The sequence below is a fragment of the Oryza brachyantha genome, chromosome 6 (assembly GCF_000231095.2).
Source record: "Oryza brachyantha chromosome 6, ObraRS2, whole genome shotgun sequence".
Taxonomy (NCBI): Eukaryota; Viridiplantae; Streptophyta; class Magnoliopsida; order Poales; family Poaceae; genus Oryza; species Oryza brachyantha.
In genome coordinates this window covers 7575084-7595621 of record NC_023168.2, presented here as the reverse complement: position 1 = coordinate 7595621, position 20538 = coordinate 7575084, and the positions used below count along the sequence as shown (strand labels likewise).

Genomic DNA, 20538 nt, shown 5'->3' with positions numbered 1-20538 from the left:
GAATTGGGCTATTCAGCAGCCTAAGTCACATCAGTTCTGCATATTATTTGAGAAAATGGTCTTACTGAGAATTAGGTGGTGTTTAGATTGAGAAAATTTTTGGAATAAGTGTCACGTCAAATGTTTGATCGGATGTCGGAAGGGGTTTTCGGACACGAATGAAAAAACGAATTTCACGGCTAGCCTAAAAACCGCGAGACGAATCTTTTGAGCCTAATTAATCCGTCATTAGCACATGTTGTTACTGTAGCACTTATGGCTAATCATGGGCTAATTAGGCTCAAAAGATTCGTCTAAATTTCTTCCATAACTATGTAATTAGTTTTTTGGTTCATCTATATTTAATACTTTATTTATGTGTCCAAAAATTTAATGTGATGTTTTTGGAAAAAAATTTTGGAAACTAAACGAGGCCTTAAAGATGAATGTGCTATCCGGTTCTCAGGAATAAGGTCTAACTTGGTCTTCATTGAGAAGTGATAACTGACCGTTCAGCTGGCCATGTCTAACCCATACTTTTTCTGTCTAACTTGGTCAGTACTTCCTATCTTCCATGATACTGTCTTATCTCCAGCCCATACTTTTTTATGCAATTACTGTCACATTTGTGTATAGATTACAAGGCAGCTGAAAAACAGGATGTGTGATATATGCCCAAATTCTTCTGTTGAGTCCTAAAAATGCTCCATCTTTTACACCTGTCTTTCTTGGTGACGGTGAAAGGGTCATTAATTTGTTCTCATCTAAACTGATCTGAAATCTGCACTAGGAAGTAGGAAGATCTTAACACTAATCTGGCTGGTCAGTTCGAGAAACGACTAAGTAATTTCTACTAGAAAGCATTTTTTAGTTCCAAGAGAATTATCATGAGCTGTATAAGTCTGAATAATTAATCACCAGAAGTTAGTTTTCTGGCATTTCGGAACAAAATTTAGATCTCTTGTTTTGTTGGCTTGGGACTAGCAGTACGGTACAATATGCAAGTTTGAATGGTACTTTTAAGATTTACGCACAAAGAGGCATGATAGCATTGAGCGATGAATGTTGGTGTTACGTGACATCAGGGAATTGTACTATTGACAGAGCATATATGTGACATTAGGGTAAACTTCCAAATGTTGTGTTTGGATGTTTTTAAAATTTACTACCAGGATATGTTAAAGTAATTCGAGGGATAATTGGTCAGTCAATAGCGCTAGATTGTGATTGTTAGACTACTGGTATGTGAGCAGTTTTAAAATTGTTCCATTTATAACTCAAAATTTATTTGGGCTACTTTTGTTAATACCTACTTCCCTCTATGAATGAAGGATGTGAGCAGCAGTTAACTCCTTTTGATTAAACTAGTTGATACCCCCATACGATGCTGCGAGCATATTGGAAATTTCAAAAATTTGAACATTATATAGTATGAATAATTGACATGCATACAGTTTAAGATTTATAATGAGAACCATAACATCAATTAAGAATTTGAATTTACAATGAATTGCAAGCACAATAAACAAATACATATCATACCAAACGAAGGACGTATAAAAGACTGTAAATACATAATTTCAGAGTAACAGGCAAATATATAAGGTGTATTATTTTATTGGTCACATCAAATATTAGAAAGATAATAATAATTGAAGCTAGCTGAAAATAGAAGGTATTATCTAACAATATAAGTATTAAATCTAACCATTGACATCTCCATCGATGAAATTGCGGATGGATTGGGACCAAATCTACGGTTTTATCTCCATGGTGGGCTTTTGGGCTAAAGATGATGAGTGCATCTAATGGGCTAAAATCTATGTACACGTGACGACAGAGCCAAAGTTAATTAGCTTTAATCAAACGGCTATAATTTCATGATGACGTGGTCTTTTAGAAATCACGTAGTGGTCTTTTAGGAATCCTTGTTTGTGGGTACAAAGAGAGGATAAGTTGCTGCACCTGTTTTAAACAATAGTGTTCTACGGAACTACGGATACGAACGATAGTGCTGCTCCTGTTTTGAACCATAACTATGCTACAATGATTAAAGAAGTTATTGCATCTTTCTTTTTAGATGTGAAAAATAATGCTGTATGAATATGAACATCAGCAATTTTATTAATGCACACATGTTTTAACCTGCACATGTGAATGTGAATGCGAGCAGTTTTTATTAACGGGTTGTAATAGTACATGTTGTCATGTTAACTTATTTATGTTTAATTATCACTTATATAAATAAAACAATAAATTTCATACGAACAACAATTAATGTATACTTATCATAGATATATACATTAATCGATCTATAGACAACGAAACAAATAACAATATCTATATTGCCATGCAATTTGTTTTACTGGCTATGTGTCAGATAGATAAATGCTGGTCTGGATTGTTCTACCTACCCTAGGACATCTTTGAATCACAAGAATAACAAACGAAGGAATAAGAAAAATATAGGATTCAGACAGGAATATAAGTGTAATTACAAAATACAGAAAAAACATAAAAATGGCCGTTTAATTAGACCACAGGAAAACATAGAAATTTGAGTAGGAATAAAGACTCAACGGATCTTTTCCATGAGAATCTCTCTTGTTAAATTTACTCTACACTTATATGAGAAGAGGCATTTCATAGGAATTTCATATAATTTTATAAGGTTCATTCCTTTAATTTAAAGAGTTTTGTTGGAAAAATTCCAATAGAAATGAAACATCTAAAATTCCTATAAAGTTACATATCTCTTCTTTCTATAGACTTAAGGCCCACCAAATTTACTTAAAGCTAATTCTCTCTTCTCTCTTGTGAAGCTACATCATCTAATTTATTTTTAGCCTTAGATGATACACCAAGGGTGTAAATTGTATTTCATCATCTCAATTATTTTTAGCCTTACAATAATATATCAATGGTGCAAATTGCATCTCTTCACATCATCTCAATTGTTTTTAGCCTTTGGATGATTCATCAAGAGTGTAAATTTCATCTCTTCTCCCAAAATACACACCATACAACCGAACCATTATAACATATGAATAATTGATAAAAGTAAAAAATATATAAACACATGAAAAAAATCATATAGTAAGTAAAAAACATTTAGAATTTATATCTACTATATTATATATTATCATATAATATAGTTCTCGAAACAACACGCGAGGTATTATTATAAATAACCTAGCAAACACGACCAAGCTATATCAGCTGGTGAGTCATACCTGTGTATGCAGGACGTGGCGTTTATCTTTAATTGAAAACAGCAAGTATGGTCACTGCATCAAACAATTGTGTCAGCAACGAGTTAATTAGCATTCAACTCTTGTGTCAGTAGCGAGTTAATTAGCCAGTGTGGTGGATGGGTGGTCCTGCAGCACAGTTGATCTTGTCGAGGATGACACAGTTAAATTTAGACAATAAAAGGAGGCACGCATTACAATTAATTTTTAAGAATGAAAGTTTTAGAAGATATTATGTTAGTTTTACCCAAAACGACAAGTGCTATATATATGAAACTTGAGGACAATTTTTCGAAAACAAAATCAGTTCAACGAAAACAAGTCAAAATAACCTATATAAAAAATTCAAGAGGCAGTTAATGCAACTAAAAGGATTTCCACACGGTAACAAATCAAGAAACAAATTCAACCTTACAAACTGTAGATAATTCAAAATGTCAATGGAGGTCCACGTGTGCAGCAACCACTAGCTAGCTACTATTACTTTAGTACAGTCTCTATTTTTTATTACAGGATATATTAGCACTATCCAAATATTCATGGATCAATAAATATTTCTTTATATATATATATATATATATATGTTATTAGTATACATATATATTAAAGAATATAAAATATCTTATAATATAAAACAGATACAAACATAAATATCGTATTACAATCGTCTTAATGAAAATACAAACATAAAATGTCTCCTTTGCTACGTATCTTTATCATTCAGCTTTCCGCTCTTGTGATGACACGAGTCCCTCAAGTGTCTTGTCCCATACCTGCCCTACAAATTGTATTGATTGGAGGTGTCTTTTTAAAAATGTAATAATGGCACCTAAAATACTATACTCTCTTCCTTAATAAATAGCTTACCGAGTATTGATCAAAACACAAAAATTTACTTTACTCCTTTTATCCTTTCTTTTATTCCTTTTTATACATAAATCAGTGACCTTCAATAAACAAATTACTACTACGTAATTTATGATGTAAGGACGGATTGATAGACGCATTTTAGCGATATATATATATACACTGGGTGTACCATGTGTGTATATATAGTACACGGTTTAGAAAACAAGGTTATACAAATTATGGTAGAATCTCCTAAGATAAATTTTAAAATTAAGCCTCTAAAGTTTCACATGGCACAAGTATGTCATTCCTATTCGAAATCGATGGCAGAATGTGCCATTGCCCATTGGATGAAAAATTCTCCGTAGGCATCAACTCGTCCCACTCTAAATACACTTCAAAATTTAAATTCATGGCCAAAGTATTTTGAGGAATGTTGTCCCCTTTGAAAAAACCAACATAAAAACTCATATTAGTTTAAACCCAGATCATCTGAACGACCAAAGAGTAGGGATTCATTTTTCATTCTATTGTAAAATTCGTCTCAACACGAAACATAAGCAATTGATATCATAAGAAATTAAAATATTGGTGATAACTTTCTATAGTTTGCAGTAGATTTACATTTTTCTCAGTGGGTTTATATTAATGCACATTTTATACATGTATAATGTAACAAAAAAGTATGCACCCCCAGCATGAAAATTGATTCAAATTTGCCAACAACTCTCCATTTATTTGTCAGTTGAACCTATGCTGGTAGGCCTATAAATACCCTCTTGGGGGTACTCCAGAGCAAACTAAGCAAAGAATCATATCTGCTAGCTGAGAACAGAGCAATATGAGTGCTCTTTTGTCCCTGCTCTCCTTTCTTCTGGTAAGTGATTAGCTACCTGCATTGAGTTATGCCCTTATGTGAAGCTATCAGATCCATGCTCTTCACCTAAAAGATGATATTTTCCTTTTCTAAACCACAAGCAAAAGGAAGGTATAAGATTATTTGCGTATATATATCGGTCATACATCACAGCATATATGTGTACAGACTTTATATGTTGTCACAGTGGTAAACTACAGTACAATAGAGGGACGTAGTTCCTCTGACGTAAAGTTAGAGAGACATGATCACTGACATCTGACCCTATCGTTTATGGGCCTACATGTCAATCACTGAAGCCCTTTGACTTCTACGTCAGAGGATCTCGTTTTAAAATGGAGAGTTGTGCACCGCTTTACATAAGTATAACGGTGTGGAGAATTTACAATCAAGTTGTGATGTATATATAATAATCTCTTCACACAATTGTGACATCAATATAAGAACGTAAATTTACAAATTAAGACGGTCGGCATTGTAAAAAATATATATAATCGAAGAAACAACAACCTCTGTATCGTCACAAACTTCATTTTATGTCCTTTGTTTTTTATGGTATAAATCTAAAGTTACAAATTTTTCACACTGTTATAATGGTATTAAACTTTATCCAGTGGCTTTCATGGTATAAATCTAAAGTTACAAAATTTTCATGTTACAGAAACAACTTCCTTTTATTCTCACAAACAATATTGACCAAGGCCCTGTTTAGTTCTCAAATTTTTTTTCAAAAACATCGCATCGAATTGTTAGACATCTAAATAAAGTATTAAATATATATAAACATTAAAACTAATTACACAGTTATGGAGGAAATAGTGAGACGAATCTTTTGAGTCTAATTAGGATGTGATTAGCCATAAGTGCTACAGTACCAACATGTGCTAATGACGGATTAATTAGACTCAAAAGATTCGTCTCGCGGTTTATAGACAGAATCTGAAATTTGTTTTGTAATTAGACTAAATTTAATACTTCAAATATGTGTTTAAAATTTTAATATAATATTTTTATAAAAAAATTTTGTAAACTAAACAACCCCTAAACATCGGTGGCATGCGATGGTTTGTTGCCTGACAGCTGATGATGACCGGAGAAGGGAGAAATTTGTTGAGTGCAGAGACAGGGGTGGTGACGTTACCAGGGCCGATAGCTGACGTGGCGGCGTACTGGAAAACAATGCTTCCCAATTCTCCAATCCCATCAGCCATACTCGATCTCTTGACGCCTCCTTCCGGTACTGCTCTCTCTCTCCATGCGTATTCCATCTGTTTAATATTACAAAAAATTTTAGATTTATCTAGATTAATTTAATATATGAATCTAAATAATACCAGAAAGTGTTATATTATAGAACAAATGAAATATATATTTTGTATGCACGTGTGTGGTTATATGACAATGATAACCTATGATATCCCATATGATTATGAACTTATCCTGTCTTGTCCTATATTACGAAGCTCTGCGTTAATTTGCGTCTATATATAGCCTTATTTTTCACTTATGTTTATGCGTATAGGCTAAATTTTGATTTCTCAACTATAAATCTAAAGTTGATTTTAGGATTTTTTTTTTAAGTTTTAGTCTTAGCTTTTAGATCGTTTAGAAGGCGTATATAAAAGTTGTATTCATAAATTAATTTTCATATGCAAATATGTCGTTTGATTTTTTCTCTCAAAAAGCCAAACAATCACAACTATTAATATCGCAAAACTAGATTACAAGGAAGTATGAACACCGATAAAATCACAGCCAAAACCATGATAGGGAAATTAATAATCCGGTATTTGAACTTCATGTTATCTGATAAGGAAAGTTAATATAATATATACTAGGCCAGAACAATAACACTTTTCATTCAGTTAAAGTTTATTTTGTAAGGTGAAATATATGAGATCAAACAAACATGATAAGGTTTAGCAATCCTTCCGGTGACATTGTCAGTCTAAAATATCTGCTAAGTTTAATGAAGTACATGGGGTGATTGAAGCCAAACAGCATATTTAAAAAAAATAATTTACGAATAAAATATATATATATATATATATCTTTTTAGCTATCTAAAAGCTAAAGCTAAAAATAAACTTCAGTGAAAAACCTCAAAATAAACTTCAATTTTAGATTGAAAATTTAAATTTTGACTTAAGTATAACTAAAAGTGAAAATTAATGGAGGTCATCCGTGTAGAAGAGCTACAAAATACTAATCACGTGACGTTTGTGACAGCAATTGCATATGCCTGCATTTTTGTCAATTTTCTACTGTAGATGGAGTTGCAGATTAATTTTCTGCTTTACAAAAATGATTGTACAAATGCATTATCACAATATATTTTCTCTAATAACCGAAGATATAAAACCTTGGCCTCTACCAGCACGGACATTTGAAATTATATATTATATCTTCAAACTATGTCCTTAGAGCAACTATAATAGCAGGCTATAAGCTAGCTATATACTTATGTGGAGGAGAGATGAGATGAGAAAGAGTATAAGCAGACTGTTAGCTTGTAGCCAGCTTGGGCACAGGAACCCAGGAACTCTGTAAGAGTGATATGTGGATCATGTATTAATAATAAAAAGCTAACTAGTATATGGGTGAACTAAAAAAAGACTATAAAAAGTCTTATAGCCAGCCTGTTATATTATTAGCCTTGCTCTTAAGGAAAGAAATAAAATATATTTAAATATGAATGATTTTATTCTATTATGGAAAATTCTATGGATTTATTTGCCTAGAGAAAATAATTTCGAAATATTACAAATTTGCTATATTTTCATACGGTTTTATACTGCTAATTAATAATGAATCTAGTGTATTAGAAAAATATCACTATCCAAACATCACTTATATGTGAATAGAGGTAATATATTATTTGGAGAGCCTTTTACGTTCTAGAAGACTTACCATGCGTACGACATTAATATATTAATTGGGGACTTGTAAAATAGGTTTAGTTTGAAATTTATAACCCACAAGTTGAAACTAATCTCACCATAGAATTTATATAGTTTTGATTTCTATGTACATATTGCAATGATCATGTTTCCCAGCTGAGAAGAATGTCTCGTTTTTTCACTATGGCAACAAAGAAGATGGTTACCAATATGGTCATAAAAAAGATAGTTACAACTATAGCAGTAAAGAAGCTGGTTACAACTATGGCAAGAAAAAAGATGGTTACCAATATGGCAAGAAAGAAGATGGCTATAACTATAGCAACAAAGAAGCTGGTTACAACTATGGCAAGAAAGAAAATGGTTACCAATATGGCAAGAAAGAAGATGGCTATAACTATGGCAACAAAGACGCTGGTTACAACTATGGCAAGAAAGAAGATGGTTACCAATATGGCAAGAAAGAAGATGGCTATAACTATGGCAACAAAGACGCTGGTTACAACTATGGCAAGAAAGAAGATGGTTACCAATATGGCAAGAAAGAAGATGGCTATAACTATGACAACAAAGACGCTGGTTACAACTATGGTAAGAAAGAAGATGGTTACCAATATGGCAAGAAAGAAGATGGCTATAACTATGACAACAAAGAAGCTGGTTACAACTATGGCAAGAAAGAAGATGGTTACCAATATGGCAAGAAAGAAGATGGCTATAACTATGGCAACAAAGAAGCTGGTTACAACTATGGCAAGAAAGAAGATGTTTACCAATATAGCAATAAAGAAGATGGTTATAAATATGATAACAAAGACGCTGGTTACAACTATGGCAAGAAAGAAGATGGTTATAACTATGGCAACCAAAAACTTAGACATGATCATGTTTATCTAGACAAGAAGAAACTTTCAAGTTACAACTATGACAAACAAGAAGAAGGTTACAACTACGGACACCCAATACATGGGCATGGTCATGTCCACCTAGCAAAGAAGAAAATGTCAAGCTATAACTATGGTAGTTCAACAGGTGGGCATGATCACATTCACCATGACGGCCACAACCACATGGTATTTGGGGAGGAACTCTTGACCCCCGGTTCGACATTTACCCCTTACATCATGCCGGCTTCCGCTCGAGGCCCTTTCCTGCGCCGTGATGTTGCGGAGTCCGTTCCGATGTCCACCAAGAACTTCACCGACATCCTCAAGCTGTTCGCGCCGGTGTCCTCCGCCATGGCCGGCGGCATATGGGGCACGCTGGCCATGTGCGAGCGTCCTGGCTACCCCGTCAGGGGAGAGCGGCGGGCCTGCGCCAGGTCCGTCGAGTCGCTGGTCGAGCTAGCCATGTCCGTGCTCGGGACGCGAGACCTGCGGGCCTTCTCCTCCTCCGAAGTGCCGGAGGAAGGCATCGACGGCACCACCACGGGCATGCCCAGAAGGAGGTACAGCGTGGTGTCGGTGAAGACGGTGACGAGCTCGCAGGAGAGCATGACCTGCCATGGCGTGAAGTTCGCGCACGCGGTGTTCTACTGCCACGCGATTAACCCGACGAGGTCCTACGAGGTGACGCTGCTGCAGCAGGAGGAAGGCGACGGCGACGAAAATAGAGAAGTGCTGATTAGGGCTCTGGCTGTGTGCCACCTTGACACATCGGAGTTTGACCCGAAGAAGATGCCGGCAAATCTCAGGCCCGGCGAGGGCGCCGCGTGCCACTTCATCAGCAGGGACAGCATCATCTGGGCGCCTGCTGATCATGCTAGTGCACAGCAACAAGCCACAGCAGCAGAGCAGTAGAAGCATGCATGTCTATGTAACACTAAATAAATAAAATGGTGCCATGCACCTGCTCATGCACCTGCTTGGCCGGTGTGTTAGTGTTGGCTATGACAAAAATAAGGAAGCTTAATTATGGATCTGTCATGTACTGGGCCAGCGCGCTTTACCATGCGTGCACTTGTAATATATCAAATGCAGTGTGTTTGTGTTTTTACTTTGTGTGCTCAAGTGTTACCATGTTTCTGATATCAAAGGAATTCTTATGTTGTCCCTGTATTGTATCAGGAAACATATATTTACACAGGGCTAGTTAGTGATACAGCACGTACTGGGGTATATACATCCATGGAATTACAAGGAGCCAAGATAAGGGTAGAACCAAATTAATCGATGTTTATAGCTTCTTGGTTCTGCAGCAGGCAGTTCATGAATGCCCCCTATTTATATAGTCCTAGATGAATGAGTTGGTGAGATAAGTCTCTCCCCTAAAAGAACGAGCAACATGGACCATGTGACCATCCTTTGCCCTTTAAAAATTATGACTTGATAGTTCTGGTAAGAAATTAAGAATACTGCTGTCTCCATTTCATAATATAAGATGTTTGACTTTTTTTTATAATATTTAACCATTCGTCTTATTTAAAAATTTAGTATAAATATAAAAAATGACAAGTCATGCTTAAAATTTTTTTATAATAAAGTCACAAGTAAAATAAATGATATTTCTATAAATTTTTTAATAAGACAAATAGTCAATATTACAAGTAAAAAAATCAAACATCTTATATTATAAAACGGAGGGAGTACCTATTACAGATAAGGAGAAAGCATGTTTGTGGTATATAAAAAATGAGACAAATATCATGGATTTTATATTTCAGATAGCGATATGATGATACATCTAAGGGTCAAGCAGGAGATTCTCCATCATTTTTCAGTGCACTTCCCATAACATTTTGTTCCCCTCGAGTAGAGTACATACAGTTCTTACCGAGTATATGATTAGTTTGGGTGAAATTATCTAAAAAGAACATATTCAAATTTAACATTGAGTAATTTGCCATAATATTTTTGAAGAAGATTAATGGCCAGACATAGACCCAAAAGTCTACTACATTAAATAAGAAAAAAGGTAATATTGGTAATATAAATGCTTGATGAAACATCTATTATTAACACATCTTTATCTCAGGTTGACTTAAATATTGGAACAAAAGAAAACAACACTTCCTCCATCTTATTACCAAGTATTAGCAGGGGAGAGAATGAAATCAGCCCATACATATCAATTATAGATATACCATTATATCATATCCGTCTATTCAACAAGTTCTAATTAAAGGTGTGTTTTAAATACAATACATGCAAACAGTTAGTTATCTTAATTCATGTCTAGTCCAAAGCTATGTTACATTATTATTATTATATAAAATCAAAGGAGTAATTCTGTCGTTTCGTGTAGTCATGTATACAAGGGCACAATATTATTTTCAATAGAAAACACGCACACACATATGAATTATTGTCACAAGAGACGATGAGAAACAGGGATGCACGTAAAGTCTGCCATCCTCAACTCTCTTCTCTAAACAGTGAAACAACACAACATATATACTTCCTCTGTTTCAAGATGTTTGACTTTTTTTACGATGTTTGACCATTTGTCTTATTGAAAAAAATTACAAAAATATTATTTATTTTGCTTGTGACTTACTTTATTATCAAAAGAACTTAAAGTATGACTTATTATTTTTTATATTTACACTAAATTTTTGAATAAGACGAATGGCCAAACGTAACAAAAAGTCAAACATCTTACGTTAATAAACGGAGGTAGTACATATATGCGCCACGTGCATTTGGTTCACAAAATGATCAACGAACTTATGCACCCTCCAATTTTTTTATATGATAGTGGTTGGTTAAAAATTAACTTAACCAAACATCGTGTTAAAGAAAAATGGAGGGAGTAAAGTTTGCACGTGGGCCACCCTTGTCAGTGCGTGGGACCCAGACAATGCTGAGCTTGGTGAGGAAGTGGCACACGGACACCTCCCCCGGCTTGACGCTGTGCGCCACAAAGAACGGGTTCGCCGGGTTCCACCGCGACGTGTCGAGGTGGCAGACGGCCAGCACCTCCATCCTCGCCGGCGACGGCGAGCCGTCCACCTCGGTCGCGGCCACCAGCGTCACCGCGTACGCGGCGGTTGGCTTGGTCGTGTGGCAGTAGAACACCGCGTAGGGGTACGTCAGGTCGTGGCACGCCACGACGAGCGCTGGCTCCGAGCCGGCGGCGCCGGCGGAGAGCTCCCGCACAGCGGTCACGTTGTACCTCCCGCGCTGCGCCGGCGTGTCCGCGCCGTCGGTGGGCAGGTCGGCGGCGGAGAACGCCTGGACGTCGCGCGTCCCGAGGAGGCCGGCGGCGAGCTCGGCAAGGGACTCGAGGGAGGTGGCGCAGCCGGCCTTCTCGCCAGGGAGCGGGCGCGGGTGCTGGCAGGTGTCCAGCGCCCACCGTATCTCGCGGGCCATGGCGAGGGACGCTGGCGCGAACATGGCGACGATGTCGGCGAAGCGGTCGGTGGAGAACGGGATGGAGTCGGCGACGCGGCGAGGAAGGAGTGCCGGCAGCGAGTCGGTCGTCGGGATGGTCGGCGTGATGATGGAGCCTGGCCGGAGGGCGTCGTGGAAGAAGAATACGTCGGCCAGCCGCCTTGTGTTGCCGTGGGCGTGAATGTGGGGTCGATGGTTCATTCCAGCACCTGAACGAGCAATTAGCAATATTTAATCATCCTATGTTTTCTTCTATGGTTATACTTACCAGCTGTAATTTGTAGTTGATTTTAAAGTTTTCCACTGTATTTTATTTTTGATCCTTTGCTTTTAGATCTAAATAACATATGTATAAAAGTTTACGTATAAATTACATTTTATCATTAATAAGCCATTTTAGGTTATGCTTATATACAAAACAAAGAGCAAAACCTTCTCTGCAGCAGAAAAGCATTAGAGCGGAAACCAATTGGGTTATGGTCAGTGGGCACTGAATTGATGCGGAAATCAGTTTATTCCTACCATCTTATTTTTTATATTTCTTCCATCTAGTTAATAATATACCCTCTTAAAAACTAATTTGGGAAGTTAGACTGGAATTGGAGATTCATAATTATATGTGTTGTCGAGCTTTTCTTCAAATTTAATGTTAGATACTAGAGGTATATCTGCATGTCTCTAAAGCACTAGAAAAGTTTGGACATCGTTGATACCACATTTTTGTTCTACTACTTTTATTTCGTAATGTAAGACTTTTCAGCATGTACAAGTTCAAATGGACGCTACTAAATCTATACATGTATCCAAATAATATATATTAATCAATAGATAAAAGACAGTGTTAGATAATATTATCAATAAAGAGCTCAAGAACAATAACAATGAGATAAAGTAGCTGACTAGCTCCCTCAATTAGGGCAGCCATCACTTCTTCCCCACCAGGCACTATAATATCTCCCTTGCAACTTCTTCTCCATTAGTTTCTCTGTGTTTGGTGGGCCATAGGAGTAGATTTTGTGTGGAGCTCTACTACATGCTAGATCCCCAAAGAGATAAGTAGAGAGAGGGAGGAGGAGATAAGGCCAGGGCGGCTGGATGAAGAAGGTGATGAGCCCCACTCCTTACAAATATTAGATCCATCCCTGTGTTGGGCAAGATGTTCTATTTATGTAGTACTATAGCAAATGATAAATACTCCTATTAATCATGAATGTCCAATATTAAGTTCATCTGCATGTGCTTGGAGTTTATTCATGGGTTGATAAACCTTGTTTATTTCATTATTATTATCAACATTACATTTTAATTTGAGCTCCATAGTGAACTATATATGCAGATGTGGATACCAATAGGCTAGAAAATATTAATGACATCATCAAAAATTAGAAATTTTAGCGTATGTCCTTCGTATAGGTAGAAAAAGACACTAAATTTTAAACATAAAAATTAGTATATCTTGGCACCTAACATATTTAATGGTACCAAATTTTATACTAGAAATCACCCAATATTTTGAAGGAAAACAACTTATACTGTGAAAAAAGCTAAGTGCATTTTCTAGACATATCTATAAGATATTTCAAACTACATCAGAACATGCTAGACATACTTTCACCTTTAAATATACTCCTTGTGTCTAAAAAAGTGATTTTTAGTCTACCTCACATATACATATACAAATCTACACAAACTAGAATGCCCTTCACTTTTTCAAACCCCAATACATTTATCCATATTATTTTAAATCCCAATGCATTTGTCGCATACTTTACCAAGCTCTCTAATGCAATAATTATGTGACTGCGAGGGACAAACAAGAGGATCTAAAAGTAAAGATCATACTTGGTTGGGAGTTAACATTGTCATACATTTTTACTAAGGTAGCTAACTTTAGTCTTGCTACACTTTTGTGTCAAACAAAATGACAAACAAAGCTTTGGCCAAGTTAGGTAATAGAATAGAGTGAATGTCATATGGTCCAAGTGGCTACGAGTTAGACAAGTTATAGTTGTGTCAGGTTTTAAACACTATCCATCAAAACTATGGCTTAACTAGGATTAGGTGTGGCAAACTTAATCGCCAACTAAACAGTTTCAAAGTCTTTTTAGGATGGATGTAGTATGTTGACAATTTTCTATGCTCATTCACCATAGAGAAAAATTGCCTGGTTCCACTATTGGGCCATATGACAGAGATACTTCTTTGAATTTCTAATCTATAGTTTGCAGCGCAAGTGAAAACAATTAATTTAGTTTTCTATATGTCAACAATATGTACGAAAATATAATACAACAAATTACATCATTTTCTTACCTTTCTTCATGTGTTCAGAATTTTCACGGTTCTTGTCTAGCATAGATCCTCTTGTAGGGAAGGCTTTGCTTATCTCTTCACCATCACTTCCATATGACACTGACACTTCTTTTAGTCCTGTAGCAGTTTACGATCCATTGTTTCTTATATAAGTAGACATGTATATAAGATATACACAAGACACATCAAATTAACACCCTCTAATTCCAAAGAATCTCACCTCCGTTTATGTATATATATTTTTTATGTCCATATCCTATGGGGAGCGAATTGATTGCTTTCATTTTTGGGCCATATGACACCGAGACTTCTTTGAGTTCCTCTACAATTGTTGGCCCATTTATAAACAATTTATTTTGTTTTATGTTTAAGTCAATGACAAATAATAAAATGCAATACACCAAATGTGTTTTCAAATATTCTCACCTTTGTCTATATGTAAAGGATTTTCGTGTTCCTTGTCCAACATATCTTTTGTTGGGAATGCATTGTGTGGTTCCTCTTCACCGTCACTTCCATACGACACTGACACTTCTTTTAGTCCTGTAGCTATTCATGATCTAGTCTTTTATTATATTAGTAGAGATGTATATAAGATATACACAATACACGTCACATTAACATCCTCTAATTCCAAAGAATCTCACCTCTGTTTACGTATATATGTTTTTTATGTCCAGATCCTATTGGGAGCGAATTGCTTGCTTTTATTTTTGGGCCATATGACACCGAGACTTCTTTGAGTTCCTCTAAAATTGTTGGCCCATTTATATTCATTTTGTTTTATGTTTAAGTCAACGACAAATAATAAAATGCAATACAACAAATGTATTTCCAAATATTCTCACCTTTGTCTACATGTAGAGGATTTTCGTGTTCCTTGTCCAACATATATTTTGTAGGGAATGCATTGTGTGGTTCCTCTTCACCGTCACTTCCATACGACACTGACACTTCTTTTAGTCCTATAGTTGTTTATGATCCAGTCTTTTCTTATATTAGTAGACATATATATATAAGATATACACAAGACACGTCACATTAACATCCTCTAATTCCGAAGAATCTTACCTCCGTTTACGTATATATTTCTTTTATGTCCATATCCTGTGTGGAGCGAATTGCTTGCTTTTAGTTTTGGGCCATATGACACCGAGACTTCTTTGAGTTTCTCTACAATTGTTGGCCCATTTATAAACAATTTATTTTGTTTTATGTTTAAGTAAAAGACAAATAATAAAATGCAATATATTAATTTCCAAATATTCTCACCTCTGTCCACATGTAGAGGATTTTCGTGTTCCTTGTCCAAAATATATTTTGTAGGGAATGTATTGTGTGGTTCCTCTTCACTGTCACTTCCATATGACACTGAGACTTCCTTCACTCCTATTGAAGCTCATATGGCCCATTTTTTAAATTTTCAATTGAAATGTATATAAGAGATAAGATAGCACAAAATATGTTACTCAAGCATCTACTAGATCCAAATAATATTACCTTCGATAGTGTCTGTATATTTATGATTTTCATATCCTACAGGGAGCACAGTGCTTAGTTTCAATTCTGGTCCATATGTTACCGACACTTCTTTTAGTACATCTATAGTTCATAGAAAATGTAGAGACAATTTATTTAGTTTCTGCAAATGCCATCAACATATACAAAATTACAGCACAACAAATATATTTGCTAATAATCTCACCTTTAGGTCCATGTAAAGATTTTTCATGTTTCTTTCCCAGCATATACCCTCTGGTAAAGAATGCTTTACTTGGTTTATCTTCACCGTCACTTCCATGTGACACTGAGACTTCCTTTAGTCCCACTGCAGCTCATATTTTATTCATTAGACGTGTACTAAGATACACATCATATATTACATTGCCATCCTCTCATTTAAAATAATCTCATCTTCATTTGCATGTTTATATTCTTATGTTCAATCCATATGGGGAACGGATTGATTAGTTTCCCTTTGGGCCATATGACACACACAGTGCATCAAAAATTCCTACCTTTGTTTGTGTTTAGATTTGCTTTTGGTTCCTTTTCGAACATAGATAGTTCCATGGGGATTTCTTCCTGTGGCACCTCTTTAGTTTCACTTCCATAGGACACTGAAACTTCCTTTAGTCGCTCTACTGCTCATATCATTCAAAATATATTTTCAATAGTCATCTATATAATAAATACATAAAATACATTACAATAACATCCTATGATCCAAATATTGTCAACTTCTTCTTTCTATATATACTTGAATTGTTTTAACTTTTGGGCGATCTGATATCGTTACTTCTTCAAGTTCCTCTACAGCTCATGACTCATGTACAAACAATATGTTTTGTTTTGTTTATATGTCAATAAGACATGAAAATGCAAATACTCCAAATGTAGTTACAAACACTCTAACCTTTATCTGTGTGTAGAGGCTTCTCTCGTTCCTTGTTTAGCATATGTCGTCCCATAGGGAATGCTTTCCTGATCTCCTCTTCACCTTCACTTCCATATGACACGGAGACTTCTTTCAGTCCCACTGCAGCTCATACGCCCCACTTTTTATTTCAATAGACATGTATGTAAGATATACATGAAATATATTACAATAATATCCTAGTTCCAAATGTTTTAACCTTTATTTTTATGTATATACTTTCCATACCCCTTGTTGACCTATATTCCGTAGGGAATGCTTTGTGTTTCTTCTCTTCTTTTTATAATCCATATGACATTGAGACTTCCTTTAGTTCCACTATAGCTCGTGGCCAATACAAAATGTATATTTATTTTTCTTGGATTAATCAATAATACATATGAATATGCAATAATTTATCACTGTTGTTTCAAATATTCCCCATTTTGATTGAGTGTAGAAATATTTCAAATTCATTGTTTGAATTATACCCCTTAGGGAAAGGTTTCATTAGTCGTTACCACATTTTAACTTGTTATATATCCATATGCTATATGATACCAAAACACTAATGCCCTAGTAAAAATATAATATACTCTGACATGCTAGATCACAGCATCGTCTTCTTTCTTTCTTCATATCCTTTGTCTATTTTAATATTCCTATTCTGCAGTTGTTCCTATATGACATTGAGGCTTCCTTTAGTTTCTATGTATCCCATGAGGTATCTCAAGTCTTCCTTAATTTTCATTGACATATAGTGGTATGTGAAAAATTATGTTTTGCTAATATGTTTTATCCAAGCTCACCTTTGGTTCCATGTAAACAATGTTCATGTTCATCCTCTTGGCGTGATCCATATGAAACTGACACTTCCTTTAGTCCATCTACTTCTTGTCGTATCCAATATAAAGAAATATTTAATTTTCCAACACACACACAATACATTAACAAACTAATTTCAAATATGCTCACCTTTGGTTGAGCGTAGAGAGTTTTCATGCTGATTGTTTGAGCTATGTCCCACAAAGAAATGGTTCATTGGCTTTTTACCTTGTTTCTCATATGCCACTGATACTTCTTTTAATTCCTCTATATATCATGGAAGAAATAAAATAATATTTCTTTAATTGAAATTTCTTTCTATATATGTTAACCAAAATATAAGGAATGATGTGGTTCATTATTATTCTTGATTGTTTGATATAGGGAACTGCAGAAGATTATTATAACACATACAAAGGTGCTTATTAGTTTACTCTCTCAATCGTCACGTAAACAAATTTGGTGACATGGAGGAAGAAGAGAGAAAACCATTGTTATGCATGACAACAGCTTAGAGTCGACTCTTAGCATTTATTAAAGGAAACATTCTTACATGAGGGTGGATAAAAAGGAAACTAGCGTAATAAAAAATATTTTATTACATCAATGAAGAAACCATACTTGACTCTACCTTTGTACGTATCATTATAAAATAGCTTTTTGTTACTGACGTGGAGATAAGAGTCGATAATAAGCTCTACCTTTAAACATGTCCTTATTCTTCTTTAAAAATTAAATGTTCAGTTGACTAATAGAAATAATAAAGTGTAAACATCATTATAGGTATAGCAATCTACTTCTCCCCTCCACTCTTCCTAAATAGGTCAAGAGTATGTATACACGTACTCGTGAGTGTTTGTATGTTCTTCTTTCCATCTTCCGTGGAAATATATAAAATCTCTCCATCAAAGAAAAGCATATATTAATGTCACATCATAACTTGACCTAGCTAGGAGGATCTAGGCAGCTTTTAAATAGACACCTAAATACGCGTACACAAGAACTAAAAACCTTGGCGGTCTAGGCATAGATCCCGCCCTCGACCAACTGAGTTATGTTCGGTTCCTGGTAAAATTACCTTCAAATATTTGAATGCTAATATATTCTTTAATGCTTGTATTTAATTTATAAACTTATATACATCTTGCTATCTATTTTTATTCACAGGTAGTTTTAATCATTAAATTTATTCTTTCTGGGTTATGCAACTATCCACCGATAGAGAGACCTGCAGGCAGTGGTGTCAACAGGTCTAATATGGCTGGGGGCATAGGTGTTTCAGGGAATAGTTTTTGCCAGTACTCCATCCCTGTGGGAGACGGTATGGCCGCAGCAACCGCGGTGTTTGCTTCGCTGCTTCCTCCGATCTGTATTTATCATCATCAGGCATATCAAAATTGTAAGTGCAACAAAATATTGTGATAGATATGACTTATGTTATACTCAAATATGATAAATGCAAAGAAAATCTACACTATTGCACCGGTTAAACAATTTTGCATTGACGCTGTCACTTTCTACAATATTCCGCTGCAATTATATACCACTGCAATTATATCCAAAATTCCCTTTAGACATACAAGGGTTTGACAATTGTTTTATGCCATGAGAGGTTTCAAAAAATTCCAGATTTTTCTTTTGTGCAGAGACTCCTTACATGACATAGAATTTTGTGAATAACTTTTCTTGATTTTAAATTACTGTTATTTTATAAACTATGATTATCTGTTATTTAACATATAAAATATTTTTTTGTTGCTTTAATGTAAATCATCGTTCGTTCATATTCTGCCTATGCTATTATCTGTGGTCGATGTGATTCCTCTCTAGTATGCCAAGTAAAAGTAACTTATCAAAAGAAAACCAAAAACATGGAAAAATCTTAAAACATATATACAAAACCGTACGTCGTGTAAGAAGTCTGCAAAAAGGATCGTCTCTTATATCTATCTAAAGGTATTTTGAAAACTTATAGAAACTAAAAAAAAAGCTAATATAATGTGTGTACAATATTAAATGACATATTTATAGTTTTTTTCTCGTGTTATTACAGCTCCCCACGTAAAAAATGTTTCCAAAACTAACTCTTCATTTAGAAAGAAAACAGAACAAGTATAATTTTTGAAAATCGTTGTATTGCAAAACAAGGCCTTACCTAATTAAACAATCATTCAGAATACATGATAAAAAAAATGAATAACTGATAACAGAGGCTAATTAAGAGAGTAGTCATAGTACTCACATGTACATGCATGGCTATGATCTATACAGCTAGATATAATTATATACCTTGTTAAAACTTCCTGACAGGCTAGATACGAATATATACGACAATGTGATTGTTTGTCGCGTGCATAAATGTAACTAATTAACTGTGCACCCAGAACTATTAACTTCTGAATATATGCAAGCATGCGCACTCACCAGGAGGATCAGTGAGATGATGAGTGACACCAAGAAGACATCCATTATGAGAATCGACGGCAAATGTATGTATATTTCTGATCGAAGAGGTCAAGCCAGGGTGCCTATTTATTGACCCAAAATGTATGGAGAAGGACAATTAATTAATCGATCGATGATGCGTCCGCTTAACACGTGGACAATATAATTAATCGGCTAGGTGAGGGGCTAGCTTCAGGGTATGGCCTATGAATGACATCGACCCGCCTGGAAGAGCATTGCAACATGGCATGATGTTGTGAAGGCAACGCTACAAAAATGGACAAAAGAAAAAGTAAGAATTAATGATGATTACTGGCGGTCTATATTATTGGAAGAGTAAATTACCATTTGG

The 20538-nt window shown here is 35.3% G+C and overlaps 2 protein-coding genes across 10 annotated transcripts; one reads left to right on the top strand and one right to left on the bottom strand.

Moving 5' to 3' along the window:
• Positions 1 to 4892: 4892 nt before the first annotated feature.
• LOC102701639 (BURP domain-containing protein 10-like) lies at positions 4893 to 9849 on the top strand. Of its 3 annotated transcripts, none has more exons than XM_006655959.3 (3): positions 4893 to 4956; positions 6037 to 6193; positions 8055 to 9849. In XM_006655959.3, the coding sequence occupies exons 1-3, from the start codon at positions 4921 to 4923 to the stop codon at positions 9653 to 9655; spliced, it is 1794 nt and encodes a 597-aa protein (XP_006656022.2). In that variant the 5' UTR covers positions 4893 to 4920; the 3' UTR covers positions 9656 to 9849. The 3 variants fall into 3 exon arrangements, with proteins under 3 accessions (XP_006656022.2, XP_015693419.2, XP_006656021.2); XM_015837933.2 differs by having other exon boundaries at positions 8052 to 9849; XM_006655958.3 differs by having other exon boundaries at positions 8013 to 9849.
• Positions 9850 to 11433: 1584 nt separating this feature from the next.
• On the bottom strand, positions 11434 to 20246 carry LOC102702105. Of its 7 annotated transcripts, none has more exons than XM_015838836.1 (16): positions 20166 to 20246; positions 18970 to 19108; positions 17892 to 18008; positions 17726 to 17809; positions 16917 to 17039; positions 16519 to 16644; positions 16206 to 16328; positions 16001 to 16102; positions 15773 to 15889; positions 15572 to 15673; positions 15349 to 15465; positions 15148 to 15249; positions 14927 to 15043; positions 14721 to 14822; positions 14501 to 14617; positions 11434 to 12396 (listed from the first exon to the last, which is right to left on the bottom strand). In XM_015838836.1, exons 1-16 carry the CDS (start codon positions 20208 to 20210, stop codon positions 11588 to 11590), a joined length of 2442 nt encoding a protein of 813 aa, XP_015694322.1. In that variant the 5' UTR covers positions 20211 to 20246; the 3' UTR covers positions 11434 to 11587. The 7 variants fall into 7 exon arrangements, with proteins under 7 accessions (XP_015694322.1, XP_015694321.1, XP_015694323.1 ...); XM_015838835.1 differs by having other exon boundaries at positions 14927 to 15049; positions 17726 to 17806; XM_015838837.1 differs by having other exon boundaries at positions 14927 to 15049; positions 17726 to 17803.
• Between the last annotated feature and the right edge of the window lie 292 nt (positions 20247 to 20538).

What these genes read in the sequence shown, in the direction of transcription:
- LOC102701639 (XM_006655958.3), top strand. Translation starts at nt 4,921, where the DNA reads ATGAGTGCTCTTTTGTCCCTGCTCTCCTTTCTTCTG. An exon ending in CCCTGCTCTCCTTTCTTCTG is followed by an intron (nt 4,957 to 6,036) that starts GTAAGTGATTAG and finishes GTTGCCTGACAG; the next exon opens with CTGATGATGACCGGAGAAGG. An exon ending in TCTCTTGACGCCTCCTTCCG is followed by an intron (nt 6,194 to 8,012) that starts GTACTGCTCTCT and finishes CATGTTTCCCAG; the next exon opens with CTGAGAAGAATGTCTCGTTT.
- LOC102702105 (XM_015838835.1), bottom strand. Translation starts at nt 20,210, where the DNA reads ATGGATGTCTTCTTGGTGTCACTCATCATCTCACTGATCCTCCTG. An exon ending in ATCTTTACATGGACCTAAAG is followed by an intron (nt 16,103 to 16,205) that starts GTGAGATTATTA and finishes TATGAACTATAG; the next exon opens with ATGTACTAAAAGAAGTGTCG. An exon ending in TCCTCTACATGTAGACAAAG is followed by an intron (nt 15,250 to 15,348) that starts GTGAGAATATTT and finishes CAACAATTTTAG; the next exon opens with AGGAACTCAAAGAAGTCTCG.